The 20212-nt window shown below is 34.4% G+C and overlaps 1 protein-coding gene across 19 annotated transcripts in view; it reads left to right on the top strand.

Annotated features, from left to right (window-relative positions):
* Positions 1–19637, top strand: part of LOC128863865 (serine/threonine-protein phosphatase 2A 56 kDa regulatory subunit gamma isoform) — a 64140-nt gene extending 44503 nt beyond the window's left edge. For 17 of the 19 annotated variants that reach the window (XM_054103384.1, XM_054103361.1, XM_054103353.1 and 14 more), the window contains 6 exons: positions 4070–4266; positions 4733–5067; positions 7319–7549; positions 7625–8017; positions 8095–8329; positions 14108–17149. In XM_054103384.1, coding sequence (XP_053959359.1) covers positions 4070–4266; positions 4733–5067; positions 7319–7549; positions 7625–8017; positions 8095–8329; positions 14108–14251 — 1535 coding nt within the window. In that variant the 3' untranslated portion in view covers positions 14252–17149. Of the gene's footprint in view, positions 1–4069; positions 4267–4732; positions 5068–7318; positions 7550–7624; positions 8018–8094; positions 8330–14107; positions 17172–19542 lie in introns of those variants that run through there. The other 2 variants (XM_054103252.1, XM_054103245.1) reach the window with 2 other exon arrangements.
* Positions 19638–20212: the final 575 nt, after the last annotated feature.

Raw genomic sequence — 20212 nt, 5'->3', positions numbered from 1 at the left:
AAACAAAACTTGAAGGTTCTAAATGATGAACAACATTAAAGATATTTAAAAAAAGAATATTAGATTGTGTGAAAAAAGGAACAAGTATTCCCAACTAAGCAAAAAACCGCGCTAAATAAGCAATATGCAACATTAAATAGAAAAAATATTCAATTGTGAAATGTAAGAAAAACACATTTTCATAGCCAGGAAATATGTGGAGCTTAATGTAGTAGTTTGTTTTTAGACTCTGGCCCATAGCCCATAAGTGGATTAATGTAAAGAGCGGTTTGAGTATTTGAAAAGGAAGAAGGAAGGAAGAAAAAGAAAGTTTATGGCGATGATTGTCTATCTCGTGCCAGAGTTCATGAGTGATATACACGCTTCAGAGATGGTTGTGAGGGCATAAATGACAATGAACGTACGGGCCGCCCAAAATCAGTAATCACCGAAAACTCGATCGAAATTTTTCGTAAATTTATAAAAATGAACCGAAATCATCGTTGAAATTCATGGAATCGGAGTTGAATATCTCCAAAACATCGATTTATCGCATTTTAACTGATCATTTGGGATTACGAAAAGTCTGTGCACGTTTCATTCCGCACAAGTTAACTGAATAGAAAAAATTTCTCAGAATTCAACATTCGAAAGACCTCATTAAAGACTAGAACTTCCTTAACAACATTGTAACTGGTGATGATAGGTGGTTTTTCCAACATGAACCTGAAACTAAGCGTCAAAGTGCCAAATGGAAGGCCCCAGACGAGCCACCATTCATCGACCCACTCTTGTCACTGATTTTTTGACTAAAAAACAAATTTTAACCATCAATCCAATCACTTACCGTATTCGCCTGATATGACTCCCTGTGACTTCTGCATATTCGAAAAATGTAATGTATGAAACAAATGTAAATTTTCTTTTTGAATGCATAATTGGAATAAAGTGAGGGAATTTTTTGATTTGGCTTTTGACATTTTTTCGTTTGGTTTTGATTTGTTCGCATTAACGGGTGTGCACTGTGCATTCTTATACATAGGTATAATTTTGTATATACGCACGGTAAAAGTGCTCATAGGCGGAAACTCATAGTTTCAGTTTGTTTGTCACGAAAATTCCTCGTTGAGATCTGTTCGCAAGAGGATCATTATTGTATTTATGTTTATATATATGTGTGTGTGTGTGCATATGTATGAATGCATGCAAACAGTGTATCATACAATGTACGCACGTTCGTCCACATGTTTCCCATACGCCTCCACCGCTTCGCTACTCTACCAATTTTGTTTGTTTGGGATTTGAGACTTACATAAATATTTTGTAGGATTTTGATTGACGGCTATCTCTGCCGCCTGTGGATTTTCCTGACTTTAATATCACAATGCTATACTTTACTTTTTAGTGGTATTGCTCACGCACCTCACACAATTCATTTTATTTTTCTTATTCGAATGTACATATCTAAAGTTTGCCAACTTAGATTTTCAACTGCTACTACAAATTGCTATGTTGTTGCCAAAAATAAAATCCCTTTTATGTTCAAGAATGACGGATCAAAAAACCAAATAGAGTGGAAAAAGTAAATAAATATAAAAAAGCTTAAACGAAAAGTGGGATGGTATGGCGTAATAAAAAAGGGAAATACTATTTTATAACATATTCCTTTATATTGAGTGGTGTGTGGCCAGGATGAACGTCTGTATGCATGTGCACCTAAGAATTGTTGTTTCGTTTTAGTTTTTGCATTCACTGTTTACTTAATTAAAATACGCGTATTCGCGTTAAATGTTGATTTTATTTATCTGCTCTATAAAATTATGAATGTACCAGATTTGCATAGATAGTGTCGTGTGAGATAATATAAAAATATATGCGTGTAGAAATTATTTAAGCGAGCCGCTCTGTTGTATTATCATTTCGGAACGGTACAAGTGATTTTTAAACGAAATATTTGCAAATATACATATACTATACAGAGAAATTTACGTTTCCAATATTGTATGGGAAAGTTTTACTTTTGAAAACGTTTCGACACAGATTTTATTTATTTTAGTTTCAAATAGTCAAATAGCCTTCTAAGACGTTCTTTTTATATGAAAAATCATATTTTTATTGCAGATAAAATTCTAAAATGTTTGTTTTATATGAGAAAATTGTCTTATCTGAAATAGAGCAAAAAGTAAAAAACAAAAAATGGTTTCGTGAAGTTAGAGCCACATGTACTATATGCATATCCTCGACTAACAGGCTAGGCTAGAACGTTCGTTGTTATTTTGCAAATGCTGCATTTTAAATTTTATATGGAATAAAATATTTTTAAAAATGTGCGTTTTGCAATGTATTTTGAAAATGAGGGTTTTATTGGTAATACACCCGTTTTTCCTTCAATGTTTTATTTAAGTGCAAAACTAAGTAAATATATTTTAACACATTCTAAGTTTCGAAATCACCTGACAAGAGTAAGCAAACAAATTTTGAACGATTTTGAATTTTTATTACGAATGTTTGGTGTAACTCAAAATATAATTACACTGTAACAAAAGAAAAATGTTTAAGGTCTTAATCCACTAGAAAAAACTGTTTACTCAAAATTCCAAGGCGAATCTATTAAAGGTGGTGTTGGTAAATCAGCTGATTTGTTTTTTTTCTCGCTGTGTCCATGTGGCTGTCAACACAGAATAAAACAAGGCGAATTCATTTTTCGTTTTTTACTTTTCCAATACTTTGTCGTGTCAAACAAACGTACCAAACATTGTTGTTGGTCTAGTGCCATCACCTTTAATAAATGCGCCTTGAATTGACCCTCAAAATTTGTGCTTAGGGAAGAAAAATCAATTTTTCATAACTTTATATTTATTTATTTTACATTCTTTGATTTTGAATAACGTTTTAAACGATTTTTTTTTGTACTTTCTTGACAATAAATTGAATACAAAAAAAATCAATGTAACGTTACAATTTAGTGTCGTTCCTAGTGGGAACATTGGGCGATTTTTTTTGCATTGTGTGCATTATTACCATCATTTATAGGTAACATTGGCGGCCGCCGTAGCCGAATGGGTTGGAGCGTGATTACCATTCGGAATTCACAGAGAGAACGTTGGTTCGAATCTCGGTGAAACACCAAAATTAAGAAAAACATTTTTCTAATAGCGGTCGCCCTTCGGCAGGCAATAGCAAAACTCCGAGTGTATTTCTGCCATGAAAAAGCTCCTCATAAAAATATCTGCCGTTCGGAGTCGGCTTGAAGCTGTAGGTCCCTACATTTGTGGAACAACATGAAGATGCACACCACAAATACGAGGAGGAGCTCGGCCAAACACCCAAAAAGGGTGTACGCGCCAATTATACTCGTATATACATGTATATAAGTAACATTTTTTAAACAAGAGTTTTGGAAATGTCACTGCTTTTTGGGGTTTCCTTTATTTAATTAAACTTTTTTTTTTGAATATGTGAATGCCTGACACTTTCTAATAATTTGTTATAATTATTAGGTTTGTCTTTTCTACATTGCTAGTACTTTTTATTAAAAAAAAATGCATATTAAATTTCCACTTCCTTTCAAAATTTAATGCTACTGTGTCATAAAATTTCCCTTCCTTGCAAAATTTGTGTGTGAAAAGAACTTTCTTTGATTTTCCGTTTGAAATGCTTCCCAGGCACTCGATCAATTAACTGTATTTGCATCAAGCACAAGATGAAAAGAGTGATTAGATTTATTGCACATTTTATTGCACCCAATATTTATACTATTTTCCAGAAAGCCTTATGCGAGTGCACTGCGGAAATACGCAAATGTTTACTTTTATCAGTATTTATTTGTTTGTTAATAAGGTGCCGAACTATCAACTTATAAAATCGTACTTAAAGTATGCGCAAGAGCCGTCATAAGTGTAAAGTATGCAATTCGAAAACTCTTATGGGTTTGAGTATTTGCGACAGATGGTATTTAAATATATTTAGTATAAAAGTAGATAGAATTTTATTAAATACGTATATATCTAATTTACCACTTATTAATATAACTTCAATTAAAAATTTAAATTAACTTGGATATATTTTTTGTGTTTTGCGTTAATCACAGAAACACCCGCAAATGAACGTGAACAACTTCTGATACAAAAGTTGAGGCAATGCTGCACGCTCTTCGATTTTTCCGAGCCATTAAGCGACTTAAAATGGAAGGAAGTGAAACGTGCGGCGCTACACGAAATGGTCGAGTATCTGTCCAATCAGAATGGTGTAATTACGGAGGCAATCTATCCGGAAGCAATAAATATGGTTAGTGCATACTCGTATATTTAGTATACAGTAGGTTCTGTTTTTATGCGGCTTTTTTTTATGCGGTTTTGAAATAGTGCGGTTTTTTTTAAAATTACAAAAGGCATGTCGACCTATCGGGAATTGTACATATAAACAAGATTCTAAACCAGCTAAGCAAAAACTCATCACAGATTACATCAGAAATGCTAACCCTACAAGTATGGAAGATATATAAAGATATAATTTTCAAAGATACAATATTTTGTTTATGCGATTTTATTTAATTATTTCAGATTCATGCGGTTTTAGCATTTGAAACGTATCTATAGTTTTACTATAGAACTAGTAGCTTTTTTTATGCTGTTTTTTTTATGCTGTTTCTTGCGGAACGTATCTACCGCATAAAAACAGAACCTACTGTATACATAAATCAGATTTCAATGTGTTCTATTTAACATACACATCTCGGTATCTTCATTCACAGTTTGCGGTAAATTTATTTCGCACATTACCCCCATCATCGAATCCGAACGGTGCTGAGTTCGACCCAGAGGAAGATGAGCCAACGTTAGAATCATCATGGCCTCATTTACAATTTGTTTATGAACTGTTTTTGCGTTTCCTCGAATCGCCAGACTTTCAGCCGAACATTGCTAAACGTTATATTGATCATCAATTTGTGTTGCAACTGCTCGACCTGTTCGATTCGGAGGATCCGCGTGAACGTGATTTCCTTAAGACTGTACTGCATCGGATCTATGGAAAGTTCTTGGGCTTAAGAGCATTTATACGCAAGCAAATCAATAACGTATTCTATCGGTATGAGCCAATCTGTAACATTTTTAAGATATTATATATTAAATCATTTGTTTGCTGGAAGAACGTCATAACACGAAAAGTTAAAAATTCGAGAAAAACTGCTTCAAACTATTCAATTAACTAAACCTTCCTAAGTAAAACTAACTAAAAATTAAAGAAAAAACAAATTTTGTATTATGACATTCTTGCAGAAAATGAGCGATGTGCCGTATATCCCGCGTCAAATGATAGCACTGAAACATTTTGGCCAGTTTTGACTTGAGTTTTCTTTGGTTTTTTAAGGTTCATTATTTTGGTATTCTTGTATTTTTGTTCGAGTCAAGAAATAAATGCGACAGTATTGCAACGGTTCTTTAGACAGAGCACTCAACCGCTATTGCCACTAAAGTCCAAAATCGCAACAAGGTCCTCAAATCGCTTGCCGGCAGCACTTGGAGCAAAGACAAAGAATTGTTGCCATTTAAGGCGATTGGCCGGTCGGTTCTAAACTATGTTACACCTGTCTGGTCGCCTGGAACTAGTGAAACACAGTGGATAAAGCTCCAGACTTGTCAAAACCCTGCTATTCATTCGAACAGCGACGGGTTGCCTCCTGATACCCCCTCTTCAACACCTTCACAACCTACTCCGCAAACAGTTTCTGCTTGGGTGCTACCGTAGGTTTCACCCTTGCAGATACTGTTTGAGCCAGAGCCGCCTCCCAGGCTCGTCAGAAGACATCTCCTCAATTACGCCGACGAGATCCAGGACAAAACGAACAGACATCTACTGGACCAGACAGTGTTTAGACAGATAATAAACGACATTCATCGGGAGACCATCACCACCTTCTTAACTTCATGACCCCCGAATGCCGTTATCGGAGTCCGACCACCACCTACAGCAGATGGAGAGCTCCAGCTTCCCCGTGAGACCCGCGTAACACTGGCACAACTACGTTCTGGATATTGCAGCAGGTTAAACTCCTACTTATCCAGAATCGACCCCGACATATTAAACATACGTCCGGCATGTGAAGGCACCCCGCCCGACACTAACCACCTTTTCACAGTCCCCTCAGATAAGTTAGACGAAGACGACCGGTGATATACACTACACTGACAGGGCTTGTATTGCTGCTACAGCAACAACTACAAAGTATTGCAATATTTATAAACGTTTGCAACCAAAGCTAAGCTGATACTTTTCTGAGGCTCGGCATATTTTGCTTAGATAGGTGAAGATGAACGGAGTTTTCTATAAATATTTTCTTGATAATTTCGATATTGACAAAGAAAAGATTGCAGAAATACATAAGGCAAACACAATTTTTATGATGGCGGCTTAAAGGACTTTGAGCGCAACAATGGCTGAATTTTTGACAGTTACCTTCGCCAAAGTTGCCAGAATTCCATCGTGCAACTCAGTGGTTGTGATTGCAACTCGGGCAAGATTTAGGCATAACTCATTGCATGAAATCCCATATAGAACCAATTTTCAAACTTTATACAAAAATCTAAAAACGTCACAAACTTTTCATCACTATTCCACGGTTTTTGATCAGAATTTTTGGAAAAAAATTTAATGTACAGTTTTATATAATGTCGTACATATATTTTTATTTATTTTATTTACTTAGTTAACAATTTATTTGTACAATAAGAGGATGAACTGAACTTTTATGGTACAACAAAGATAATAAGTAGGATAAAAGTAGCAAGATCTGCATGGAAATCCAAAAAACATGTGGAAGAAAGCCAGACAACATGATTGTACACTAGATTAGGATATATTAAATGTAGACAGCAATACTCATTTCCAATATTACGCATGAGTTGAATTAAATTATGAATACAGAATATTCCTATAGTTGCTCTTACTTAACTTGCTGCGAATTGGAGCTGGAACAGAGTTCCATTGTCGAAAACCAGTTTGCAGAGGTTAGATAATTCGAGGCAATATTGTGAAAAATAATTTCTCATAGAGATAGTAAAAGATAGGCTTCTTATCCTATATAAGACGATTGCTCGTCTTATGTCCAGCTAGAGATATGTTCGTATTTTGTTAGCCCACATAAGGAGAGGGCTCGAATCTGGGATTTGTATGGTTTTTTGCTAGACAAGGAGCTATACTTTTGTCGAAGAAATAATGGGCATTAAAAAAAAATATTCAGAACTTTAAGAATATTGATGTGCTCTCATTTGTCGCGGGCTGCAACAACTGACTATAATTTTTCTTACTTGAAATATGCAATTTTAACTTAATTTTTTAGTTTCATTTATGAGACCGAACATCACAATGGCATTGCTGAACTTTTAGAAATTCTCGGTAGCATTATTAATGGTTTCGCATTACCACTAAAAGAGGAGCACAAACAATTTTTGCTGAAAGTACTATTACCGTTGCACAAAGCGAAAAGTCTGTCTGTTTATCATCCGCAGCTAACATATTGTGTAGTACAGTTTTTGGAGAAAGATCCAAGCCTATCCGAACCAGTCATAAGGTTAGAAACAAAAATAATTTATAATAATGAATAATTTCGTAATTGTTTTTATAATTGTTTTCTTTTGAAAAAAAGGAGTCTTTTGAAATTCTGGCCAAAAACACATAGCCCCAAGGAAGTGATGTTTCTAAATGAACTGGAAGAGCTACTCGATGTCATCGAACCGGCTGAATTTCAAAAAGTAATGGAACCGCTATTTCGACAAATCGCCAAATGTGTGTCCTCGCCACATTTTCAAGTGGCGGAACGAGCGCTTTATTACTGGAATAACGAGTATATAATGTCGCTGATCGCTGACAATTCGCAGGTAATTTTGCCCATAATGTTTCCGGCCTTGAACCGAAATTCAAAAACGCATTGGAATAAGACGATACATGGATTGATTTATAATGCACTTAAACTGTTCATGGAGATGAATCAACGCCTTTTCGACGACTGTAGTCGAAACTATCGCCAGGAAAAGCAGATGTAAGTAAATGCGTTTAATTTTCTACCCTAAGATTTTATCATTTATGATTTATCGCTTGGATTTTCCAACTTATCAGGGAACGCGAAAAAATGTCGCAACGCGAAGAGCTTTGGATGCAGGTTGAGTCTTTGGCAAAAGGTAATCCAGAGTGGCCAAAAATGTGCGGTCAAATGGACAATTTAAGTATTTCAAGTAGTCAAAATGAGTTCGAAGAGAATGAGAATTGTGATCTTACTTATGACAAATTGGAACAAGAAACCAGACAGCAACAGATACAACCACAACAACAAGCAGCACAGGAAACTAGAGAGGTAAGAGATATGAAACGCATTACCCCCATTTTATAAAAAAATATTTTATTATAAAAGAATCAGTATTACAATTTTGAAGTTGTAAAAAATGTTCTTACATCTATACACACTGTAACTAATACTCATACATTTTTGATAGTGTAAAAAATTCGGTAACAAATTGCAGTATGTATTGCTGAATCTTTTTTTTTATGTATTGTAGTTTATTGAATTATTGACATGTTTGGGGTAGATTCCATATTCCATCGGTGTAAAACTTCTGAGTTTTCTAAGCAAAGAACTGAGTCAAGTGCATTTTACAGGTCTCTTTTGAATTCTGATGGTGTGTGGGCAATATATTGTAGATGCATCAAAACTTTCCACCCAACCTGTCTCAATTAATATATACAAGGTGAAGTCCAAAATAAACAAAGACTGGCGTGATAAAAATGTTTTTGATGGCGCCATCTTTTTAATGAGTTAGTTACATCCCTAGCTGACTTCCAATGAAAGCTTGGTGACATTTGCTTCAGTGGAAGCTAAGTAATTGCGTCTAAAGTGTCAAAAATGAGTTTCGAACAAAGAGCTACTAGCAAATTTTGTTTTAAAATTGGTAAAACGTTTACCGAAACATTTGAATTGATGAAAAAAGTTTATGGCGATGATTCTCTATCTCGTGCCACAGCTCATGAGTGGTTTACACGTTTCAGAGATGGTTTTGAGGACATAAATGACTATGAAAATATGGGCCGCCCAAAATCAGTAATCACAGTAATCAAAAAACTCTATCGAAATTGTTCGTAAATTTATCAAAAATAGACCGAAATCATGGTTGAAATTCATGTAATCGGAGTTGAATATCTCCAAAACATCGATTTATCGCATTTTAACTGATCATTTGGGCTTACGAAAGGTCTGTGCACGTTTCATCCCGCCAAGCTAACTGAGGACCAAAAATTGCTCAGAGAAAAGACGAGAACTTCCTTTCCAACATTGTAACTGGTGAGTGGTGTTTTCAACATGAAACTGAAACTAAGCCTCAAAGTGCCGAATGGAAGGCTCCAGACGAGCCACCACCCAAAAAGTCGCGTTTGGCGAAGTTAAAAATCAAGTCTATGTTCATTTGTTTTTACGATCAAACGGGCCAAACCGTCAATGCAATTTTCTATCTTGGCGTTTTGAAGCGTTTGTTGCATCGCATTCGTCGAATTCGCCCTGAATACCGCAAAGGAGGAAGCTGTCGCTTATTGCATGATAATGCACCATCTCATCGGTCCACTCGTGTGACTGATTTTTTGACTAGAAATCGTATTTTAACCAGCAATTACTCAACGTATTCGCCTGATATGGCTTTCTGTGACTTCTACCTATTCGAAAAAATGTTTTTGGCCATAGAAGGAGCATTATGTTGAATAAATAAACTCGAAGTTATCAGAACAAAGTGCCTGTCGTTTCTATTTTAGCTCAGTCTTGTTTATTTTGGACTTACCTTGTATGTGATCTTCTTGTCATGGTTGGATGCCGTCCTTTTGCTTTTTAATAAGACAATACGTTCATCCAATTTATTTTAATTTGAATCTACAAAGTATCACTTTTTGTGCGATTTATACTTCAAGAGATGTTCAATATCAAAAGCGTAATATCCTTATTTTGTTACCGAAATTTTTAGATTATTCAATGCATCAAATATTCATTTAACTTCTTTATTATCATTAAATTTCTGCATCTACATATGTTTGCAGTACTTTTTGCTTAATTTTGTAGTTTCTTAATTTCTATGTTTCTCTCGCACTGATTTAACAATAATATATTGATTAAGTTTGGAAGGTTTAAGCATCTTTTGTATAAAATATGTGTGATTTATTTGTGCAACCTTTCCCTTGTATCAAGTAAGTTAATATTATTTAACCCAATAATCATCCTCTTCCTTGGCGTGTGCCTTTCGACTGTCCTCTGCATTTTAATGCGAATCGAATGTTTCATATCAACATACAAATCAATCGAATCTTGAAATTGAAATAAATGTAAACTAACCTTTATTGGTGTATCTTTAGAGGTTATGAAAAATATATATCTATAGGTATATCAGTAATGTAAATATTTGTTTATCCTTCACTTATGTACATACATATTTAAACTAAACTCCATAAAATGCTTGCATTATTTTTAATCAGCGCTGTATAACCATTTGAAACTCACGTGTAGGAAATTGCTTCCAAATTTTGAAATGTTACATACATATTTTGTACATAATACGTATGTATAGTTATTTTTAAAATATTTTTTTTTAAATATGGCAATAAGTCTACTTTTGTATGTTACATTTCATTTATTTCATTGGTCTGTTACTCACCAACAGTTTTATTGGTATACGAGGTATGCCTATTAAATAACGAGACTGATGCGCTAATAACGTGAAGCCTTCTCATTCAAATTTAGTAAAAAAATCAGTGCGGCCACAGAATTTCTTCGTAATCGTGTTTTGGAGAATATTACGAAGTGTATTAATAGAGACATTGTTTTTGTGTAATTTTACCATTTTCCCTCATCTTCCTTCAACTTGAAAGTACGTTCAGATATTCAGTAATTAGCAATAAAACCACAAAATCAATCTACCCGTTCACATATGGCAGATTAGCTACAAAATTGACAATTAGCCGTCTAGACTGTTTTGAAAGGTTTTTCTTCAAAGAAATTGCTTTGGTGGAATATTTTGGAGTTTTCGGTTTGTTCAGCCCTAATACGATATACGAAGGACTCAGAAAGTTCTTTGGACTCCTCGCCATTCAATTTCCAAACTCGTACATTCGTAAAAATAATTATCTATAACACAGAAATCACGGGCTTGTATGTAAAAATTTTGGTAATAAACTAGGATTATTTATTTATTTTATTTAGTATTAAAGTCAAACATACAGCCATGGGTTATTTTTGCAGTGATTCACCTTAAGAATAGTTTACACATTTAAATCGTAGATAAAAGGATTAACAATAAAATCAAAATTAAAATTATAGATAGTGATAAAGAAGTTGAAGTTGGAGAAGATATTAAAAAAGAATAGTGAGGTAAAAATAGTAGTAGTAGAAGTAGGGATTAATTGAAATAGATTAAAATACGAGGGGTGCCTTTTATTTTCGGGATTTGGCAACCCTGGTGTTGCAATCTGGCAACTGACAGCTGTATCGCAAAGTTTGACATTTTTTGGCTTTTACGTACTCAGAACGTTTTGAAATACCAGCGCTATTTGTGTTGTTTACAGAAACTTAAAAGATTCATCTCGGTCCAAAAATGGAATTAAATCGTGAACATTTCCGAGCGATTATTTTTTACAACTTTTGACGTGGATTAACTCAGCAACATTGCATGGATGAACTTAATTAATTTTTTGGCGATGAAGCTCCATCAAGGACCAGTGTTTATCGATGGTATGGTGAATTCAATCGTGGTCGTAGTTCACTCCAAGACGAATTTCGTGAAGGTCGTCCAAAATCAGTTGTTGTTCCGAAAACCATTGATGCTGTGCGCGAACTGATATTGCAAGATCGTCATGCGACCTATCGTGAGATTGAGACAATGTTAGGCATTAGTGGGACCAGCATACATTCAATATTGCATAAACATTTGACTGTGAAAAAAATTTGTTTGCGTTGGATCCCACACAATTTCTCAATCGCTCAAAAAAAGGCTCGTGTCGATTGGTCGAAGGAAATGTTCAAAAAATACGATCGCGGGGCTTCGAAACACATCTATGACATCGTGATGGGTGATGAATCATGGATTTACGCGTATGAGCCCGAAAGTAAACAGCAGTCGACTGTATGGGTGTTTCAAGATGAGCCAAATCCAACAAAAGTTGTTCGCGCACGAAGCACTTCCAAGCAAATGGTCGCCTGTTTTTTCGGAAAAACTGGACATGTCGCAACCGTACCACTAGAACAACGCAGAACAGTAAATTCTGAGTGGTACACAATGGTACACAACCATTTGTTTGCCAGTTGTCTTCCAAGAAATTAGGAAAACCAATCGCCAAAGACGGATCACTCTTCACCAGGACAATGCGAGCTCTCACACATCGGCTCAAACAACTGCATTTTTGAGCACCCAAAACATCGAATTAATGGGTCATCCGCCGTATAGTCCTGACTTGGCACCGAATGACTTCTTTTCATTCGCGTACGTAAAAAACAAACTGAGAGGTCAACGTTTTTCGACACCTGAAGAAGCAGTTGCGGCATTCAGAATGCATGTTTTAATTACAGATTGGGAGTTAAGTGTCTAAAAGTAGATAATCTACTTATATGTGAACGTATTTTAAGTTTGACAATAGGCCACCAAATTCTCGTAGAATCGATGCCACCTAATATAGATTAGACTTGCTTATTTGTTTTAATCGAAATGATATCACATTTTTAATAGTTAAAAACAAGTGATGGCGCGTACACGCTTTTAGGGTGTTTGGCCGAGCTCCTCCTCCTATTTGTGGCGTGCGTCTTGATATTGTTCCACAAATGGAGAGATCTACAGTTTCAAGCCGATTCCGAACGACAGATATTTTTTATGAGGAGCTTTTTCATGGCAGAAATACACTTGGAGGTTTGCCATTGCCTGCCGAGGGGCGACCGCTATTAGAAAAACTTTTTCTTCATTTTAGTTTTTCACCGAGATTCGAAACTATGTTCTCTCTGAATGCCGAATGGTAGTCACACACCCATTTGCATTTATCATTTTTATCGAAAAATGAAGCTCGTCTGGTGCCAAGTTGTTGGATTGGTTTTGAATGAGACGGAACGGTTTGTAAAAGGAACCGGTTATTCTGGCCAGAGATTGCACAAAATAAAAATAGGGCCCCAGATATAACCACAAATAACTCGAAAGAAAATTATTAAATAATAATAAATAACGAATTTTATTCGTAATCGTCACTTCCTTTTTCCATTCCTTTATCAGTTTTAAAATAGGTCAAACATTTTATATTTCTTTTAAATATCACGTTCTATGTAAAATAGCTTTAGCAATATTGCATGAGAATATCTTCTGAGCATCAGCCACATAGTATGAAGCAAGTAACAGGGTTGCAATATTGAGGTACTTATTGCGTGGCTTGAACAAGCCCATAATTTGATTTTGCACCTTTATCGGGTTCTCGACGGTAAATTTATTAGTCTACATTAAAGCCTTCGGCATGCGTCGGCTCATTGCGTACTGCTTCTATACTCGCTTAGAAGAATAATTCCAGTGATAGACAGTCCGCAGTATTCGTCGGATTTTACGTGGTATAACTTCCATCTCATGCTAAAGTGACTTCTGTATTAAAAGGAGCACAATTTGAGCACTTTGAAGCGGAATCATTTTGCAGCTCTAACGCTGATGGTTTCTATTGAAAGTGATAATAATTAAATATGTAGCGTAAGTCTCGTTATTTGGTATGTATTTTTGTAATACTCGTAATAATAAATATACTACACGTAGTAAACACGCAACATACTGGTAATCACGAATTATATGAAATACACACACATACATACGTAAATGTTTTAACTAATATTGGGCATAAATGCATACATCTGCTCTCCTTGGGATACTCTAATCTTGAACTGGTTGTGCAATAAAATTTACTACCGATAAAATATCCGCATTTGTATGAACACACACACATACACATATATCATTATAATCATTTACACTTACTCGCACATAAGTATATACATACAATCGTTTACGTTACAATAATACCGATATGGTTTGAAATTTATGTGCTATAACAAATTGCAACTTGCGAAACTACTCATTTAAAACAGATACGCGGTGAACGTAATAAAGACAAGCCATTGTTGCGTCGAAAGTCGGACTTGCCAACTGATAGTGGCACAATGCGTGCCTTAATCGAGCATAAGCGGCCAGATGACTTCTTGAAGACAACACCAGATGTGAACAAGTACTAAATTAAATATATTTGAAAGAAGCAAATGCAGAAATAGTACCAGCAATACCAACACACCACTTGGAAATCACCGCAGATATAAACTATGAGAATCAGTTGAAATTCGAATCTGATCGAAATCATACATAAGTGTGAAATATTGAAAAATAATTTTATGTGCATTGGTGTTACATACATACATATGAACATACAAAGAATTGCAATACCACAATTTTTCATCAGAACCAAGTACCAACTAAATCTTAATAATATTTAACAACAATTAAGACAAATTGTTTGTATATTGTTTGTTATATAATCACCTTAAACCTATAAAAACTGGGGGGCAAGAAGCGAAAGTATACACACTTTATTCAGAAAAAATAGTTTAGTATACCCGAAGGTGTTATTAAAACTATTTTGCAAATTAGGTGTGAGCCTAATATGGAGTCCTGAATATGGATTGCAAACAAATATCGATTTAATATTTCTATAACCGAAAGATGTCTTAATGAAAATCGTTGTAAAACAGAAACAACAAAATTTCGTGCGCTATCTAAGTCACATATGTACATCTACATACATATATGCTACGTACTACATACAAACATATATTATATTGACATGCTTTATTTTGTCTAAAAGGGATGTGTATTAAAAGAATTAAACACTTTCAACTTTAAAAAACATTTCCATTGATTATAATATTATATTAAGGAATAAAGTTAAACATTTTAATAACTTTTTTTTTCGAAGCGTCACATAGCCCATAAAGTCTGCGTCCACCTAACAAATATTTTTAAATTTATTGAAAGCACAACACTAATTTATAGTTGAAAACATATTTTGTTTATTTATTCTTTCATTACGTTCTTAAATTGCAAAAGCAAAAGAAAATAACAAGATTCCTCACCTCATTGTTTACGTAACGGTAAGCCATGTAAATATAGCAACCAGAAAGTCTGCGTGCAGTTTTAAATATAGGGGAAAATCTTTATAAATAATACATAAAAACGAGAATTAATATTTTGTTAAATATCCACGATGTTTTAGGACTTCACGCAATATATTTGGCAGTGAGTTTACTAACTTCTCTTTATTCTCAGTTGTAATATTCGCACATTTTGCGCGGACAACACTTCGCAAAGCCACCTTACTTGCTGTCATTACATGCTGTCGAATTCTTTTTTCTAATAGATCTCACAGATGCTCAATAGGATTGAGATTCGGCAACTTGTGGGGGTGTTTAGATTTGTTTTGGAGCGTTGTGCAAGAGCCAAAGCTTAACGATCTCGGCGGTGTGTTTTGGGTCGTTATCTTGGAACCAAAACGTACTTGATAAGCCAAGATTTTCGGCACTCTGTTTCAAATTCCTTTCTTCGGAATTAGCTTTCAGCTTTATGTAAAATTTTCTAGCAGTTTCCGCACTAATACTTTTTTTAAGTGTTTGGGTGACGTTTTTAAAATTTTTTTGGGAAATAATTCGAGGGTTAACCTTTGCTAGATTGATGATACTGCGTACTTCTTGGACCGATAGTGGTCTTGGACGCCCAAACCTGGGTTTAGAGGTTAAAATCCCGGTTTGCTTGAAATTGTTTACTACGCGTTGAACACAGAAATACATTCTCCCAATAGCTTTGCCAATATTTCGGAAACTATTTCCATCCTTCCACAGTTTTATAATTATTTTTGTTTCTGATGTGCTAATTTATTTATTTAATTTTTTGTTTCCATGTTGCAAATTATTACCACTTTTAAATAAAATGTGGAACTAAGTTCGCTAACCGATCAATTATAATAATAAACTAATGAAAAGTGCGCAGAAACGAAAAAAGTACTAATAAAGTAACGGTATTATTAAAAGAAACGAACTGTACGCATATTTTCTGGTTGCTATATTTACATGTACCGCAATTACTTACCGTTATGCATACAATGAAGTGAAGAACCTTGTTGTTGTTGTTGTTGTTGTTGTTGTAGCAGCATAAACATTCCCCATAGATATATATGGGGAATATTGCTGAAGTAACAGTCCTTAGCCGTATATAAATTCGGGTTGTTCCGGTTACGTAGAACCAACTGTCGTAGGAACCAAGAATTTAGGTATTTTCTTTTGATTTTGTTACTTAAGAATGTAATGAACAAATAAATAAATAAAATATGTTTTCAACTATAAATTTATATTGTGTTTTTTTTTTAATTTAAAAACATTTGTAAGGTGTACGCAGACTTTATGGGCTATGTGTATATCTCAGTGCTTTCTTTATAAATATTGATTGCACTTAAAAAAGGTCCCAATGTGAAACGATTACAAATATATACACATATTTTGTATGCAACTGTTTTGTTTCTGTATTAAACACATACATGCATAGATAGCATAAACTTGATGAAGAAATAAGTAACACTTTAAATACCACAAATTTGCATACATACATATGTAGATGAATATTCAAGTAAATTTATTTATGTATTAGAAGTTATGGTTTTATAATGTATGCATTGAATTTTTTATCAGAATACAAAGTGTTGATTTACACAGTGTAATATGTATTGTTACTCTATAATGCACTACCAATCAATTTTATGTAGGTATGTAGTAAATAAGACTCAACATCAATAGAAATTCCACAATAAAAAGTTACTTTAAACTGAAATAAAGTGAAGCATAAATAAAACATGGTTGAAGAGGATAAATATTAGTTCACCATTGCTTGCTTATTGCGTTTTGTTGTTGTTTTAGTGATGAACGTGCGCATGTGTTGTAATGATATGCTGTTGTATGCCGCATGACCTTTAGTTCAGCGTTTCTTTTGCAGTGCCATTAATTCCCTTGTGATCCTACCATATAAAGTGTTGCAATACAGTGTGTTTGGTTGCCGATCCGGGAAGCTTAATAGCACCCAAAATGATAAAAATGAGGAACAAAAGAGATTAAAATGTGATGTTCTATTTTTAATTTACAAATTTGTATGGATTGATTTTTTGGGTTTTCCAATGAGTTATGCATTTTTTCAGCAGCCTAATCGCAAAGACAATAGCTTTCCGATTTAACGAACATTCGGTTCTATGAAAACCGCATAGAATAGAACACAACGCATTTTTTTTTACTAAGTGTTTTATATAACAAATCAGAGAAATGAAGCTGTACTCATTTTTAAAGACCATGGTAAAATGAGAAAGTGTAATAAGGCAGAGCCCATAAAGCCATAATTGAAGGTGATGTGAGACGTCTAATTTTCACCCTGCGTTGGTCATCTTGGGCTACTTAAGGGGTTATATACAGTTAGAAGGCCGAAAAAAGCAAATTTTCCGGAATTTTTTCTGAGAAATCTTAAATTTATTGATTTAAATATTTTTGTTATCTTTTCACTGTATTTTAAGACTTGGTATTAGGAAGGAATAGCAAAATAATTTGTTTTGGCAAAATAGCGATTTTTCAAACTCACCATTTTGAGTAAAGCAAGTTTGAAGTTTGCCTTGTAAAGGGTTTTCCAATAACAGGTGTTATTTTGAATAGCTGTAATTTTTTGATATTTGACAAGTAGAAACTACGCCATTAATAAAAATGGAACGATACACGCTTAAACAACACATTCAAACTATAAAAATTCACTATAAAAATAGTGAAAATTTGTCAGAGACGGTTCGTAAAACTCGAACATTTTTGGCTCATCGTGAAGCACCTTGTCGGACCGAAATACAGAAATTGGTGAAAAAAACTCGAGCTGTTGGGACAAATTAGTGATGTGAAGAATAAAAGATATTTCTGTTGTAGCCGAAAGTGTTGAAGAAAACCCATGTTTGTCCATTCCTCGTCGTTCTTTGAAATTAGGCATTCCACAAACGTCATTACACCGTATTTTGCATAAAGATTTGGGTCTTAAGGCTTATAAAGTCCAGTTAACATAACAACTCAAGCCGGCCGATCATCAACAACGTCGTGTCTTTGCTGATTAGGTCGGTGAAATGCATGAAAATGATCCGCAATTCCATCGAAAAATCATCTTGAGTGATGAGGCCCATTTCCACCTCGGTGCCTTCGTCAACAAGCTCAGAAAATCCAAGAGTTATTGTTGAAATGCTTCTCTATCCTCAACGTGTGACTGTTCGGTGGGCTTTATGGTCCGTCGGAGTCATTGGACCTTATTTTTTCGAAAATGAAGCTGGAGCAACAGTTACGGTGAATGTATTGCGCTATCGAGAGATGATAAACGATGTTTTTTGGCCGGAATTGGATAGTATTGATCTGGACAACATTTATTTTCAACAAGACGGCGCTACGGGCCACACAAGCAACGAAACAATTGATCCTTTACCAAAATAACACCTCTTATTGGAAAACCCTTTACTTTCAAGCTCTCTGAAATGTCTTTTCGAATTTGCGTGTAACTTCGAAAATATTCACCGGAACGATATTAAATTTTTGTGTGTGTATTCCTTATTAAAAAAAATCGATTTAATGAAAATTCTAACTGTATATAACCCCTTAAAGAAAAACTGGATTTATCGAATTCGGCTTGTTCGAGGCACGTTATAAAAGCGGCAGTATTGCAACCCTGTTGCAAACGCCAAGCTTTCTATAAATATTTTCCCTAATAATTTCGATATTGATTTGCTACTGAAAACGAGAAAAACAATAGTGAAGTAGTTGTTCAAACAAAGTTTTTATGATCTCACTTTAAGGGCTTTAGGCACAACAATGGCCAAATTTTTAACAGTTAGAAAGCTATATATACATTTTTTTTTTTTTTAATAGTGTAACATAGCAGCTGTGACTGCAACTCAAACAAGCCCAATTATTGGGTTCGTTAAATCGTAGAACTACTGTCATTAAAAGGTCTGTAGGCTATTTACGAATAATTTTTTGGAAATTCATGCCATGCCTATGATTTGCTTCTATGGTAGTGAATTTTGAAGTCGGACATCAATCAAACAAATTCATGTCTCAGGAACGCCTAAAAAGTTCGCTTGGGCAATACGAATGCATTTGGAAAACGGAAACCGCTGTTGCTTTTTCTCTGTGATTTTCACTTTGATTGATATAATTGCATGCTTGCATGTTTTAGATGTGATTTTGCTTAAAGATCTGCAAATATAAAAGATGTTCCATTACTTCACTGTACAAATGCAAATAACTTATAAATATTTGTAACTGTATATTCAGAGGAATTTGATATTAATTAGGTTCCCAATGCAGCTCAGAACAACTGCAAGCTGCTATCTTAAATATACGAATATACATACAAACATACATACATATATAATAATTTGATTCTTAATTAAACTATTTGTTTTTCTTCTCTTTTACAGTGAAATGTGTTACTACTTTTAATGCATAAATATTTAAATTTAAGAAAAATAATCTATATCTAATTTATGAATAAAAATGAGAAGTAACAGCATAACGTACTAAACTTAAATGAATTTTCTAAATTTTCGGTTGTTTTACTAATAACAGGGAAAATAGAGATTGTTTGGAGTAGAATAAAAGGTAAGTTCTGTTCATAATAGAGTTTTCAACATGGATGTAAAAGATTACGGCATGAATCACATCTCATTGAGGATTTGAAATCACAAAACCGCTAAACGCTGCTCTCTGCATTGATTTGAATGAACACCGTTCCCCACACTTTGCCCCACAAATTTTTGAGAAGCTTGCTGAATTCACAACCCTTGATATACCTTCTGCTCAAATATGAACGAGACGTTATCAATAAAACGGTCCACGGATGGCATATGGCAAAAATAAATTTTTTGTTTTTTGGTAGGACTGTTATAAGCTTACAAGGCAAATTTCAGCGTGATATGTCACATAGTTTGTTTTCTGTACTACTGTAAACAAGTCAAGCTCGAGTGTGTTCTTCGAATTTAACGATGGAAATTCAAGTTGAACAAAGAATTTGTTTGAAATTTTGTTATTCCAACAAAATTTCGGCTTCAGACGCCTTAAAAATGTTGCAGACAACCTATGGGGACGCTG

This window comes from Anastrepha ludens, chromosome 2, assembly GCF_028408465.1.
Source record: "Anastrepha ludens isolate Willacy chromosome 2, idAnaLude1.1, whole genome shotgun sequence".
Classification (NCBI taxonomy): Eukaryota; Metazoa; Arthropoda; class Insecta; order Diptera; family Tephritidae; genus Anastrepha; species Anastrepha ludens.
The sequence above is the reverse complement of the archived record's forward strand: the minus strand, read 5'-3'. Positions and strand labels throughout refer to the sequence as shown.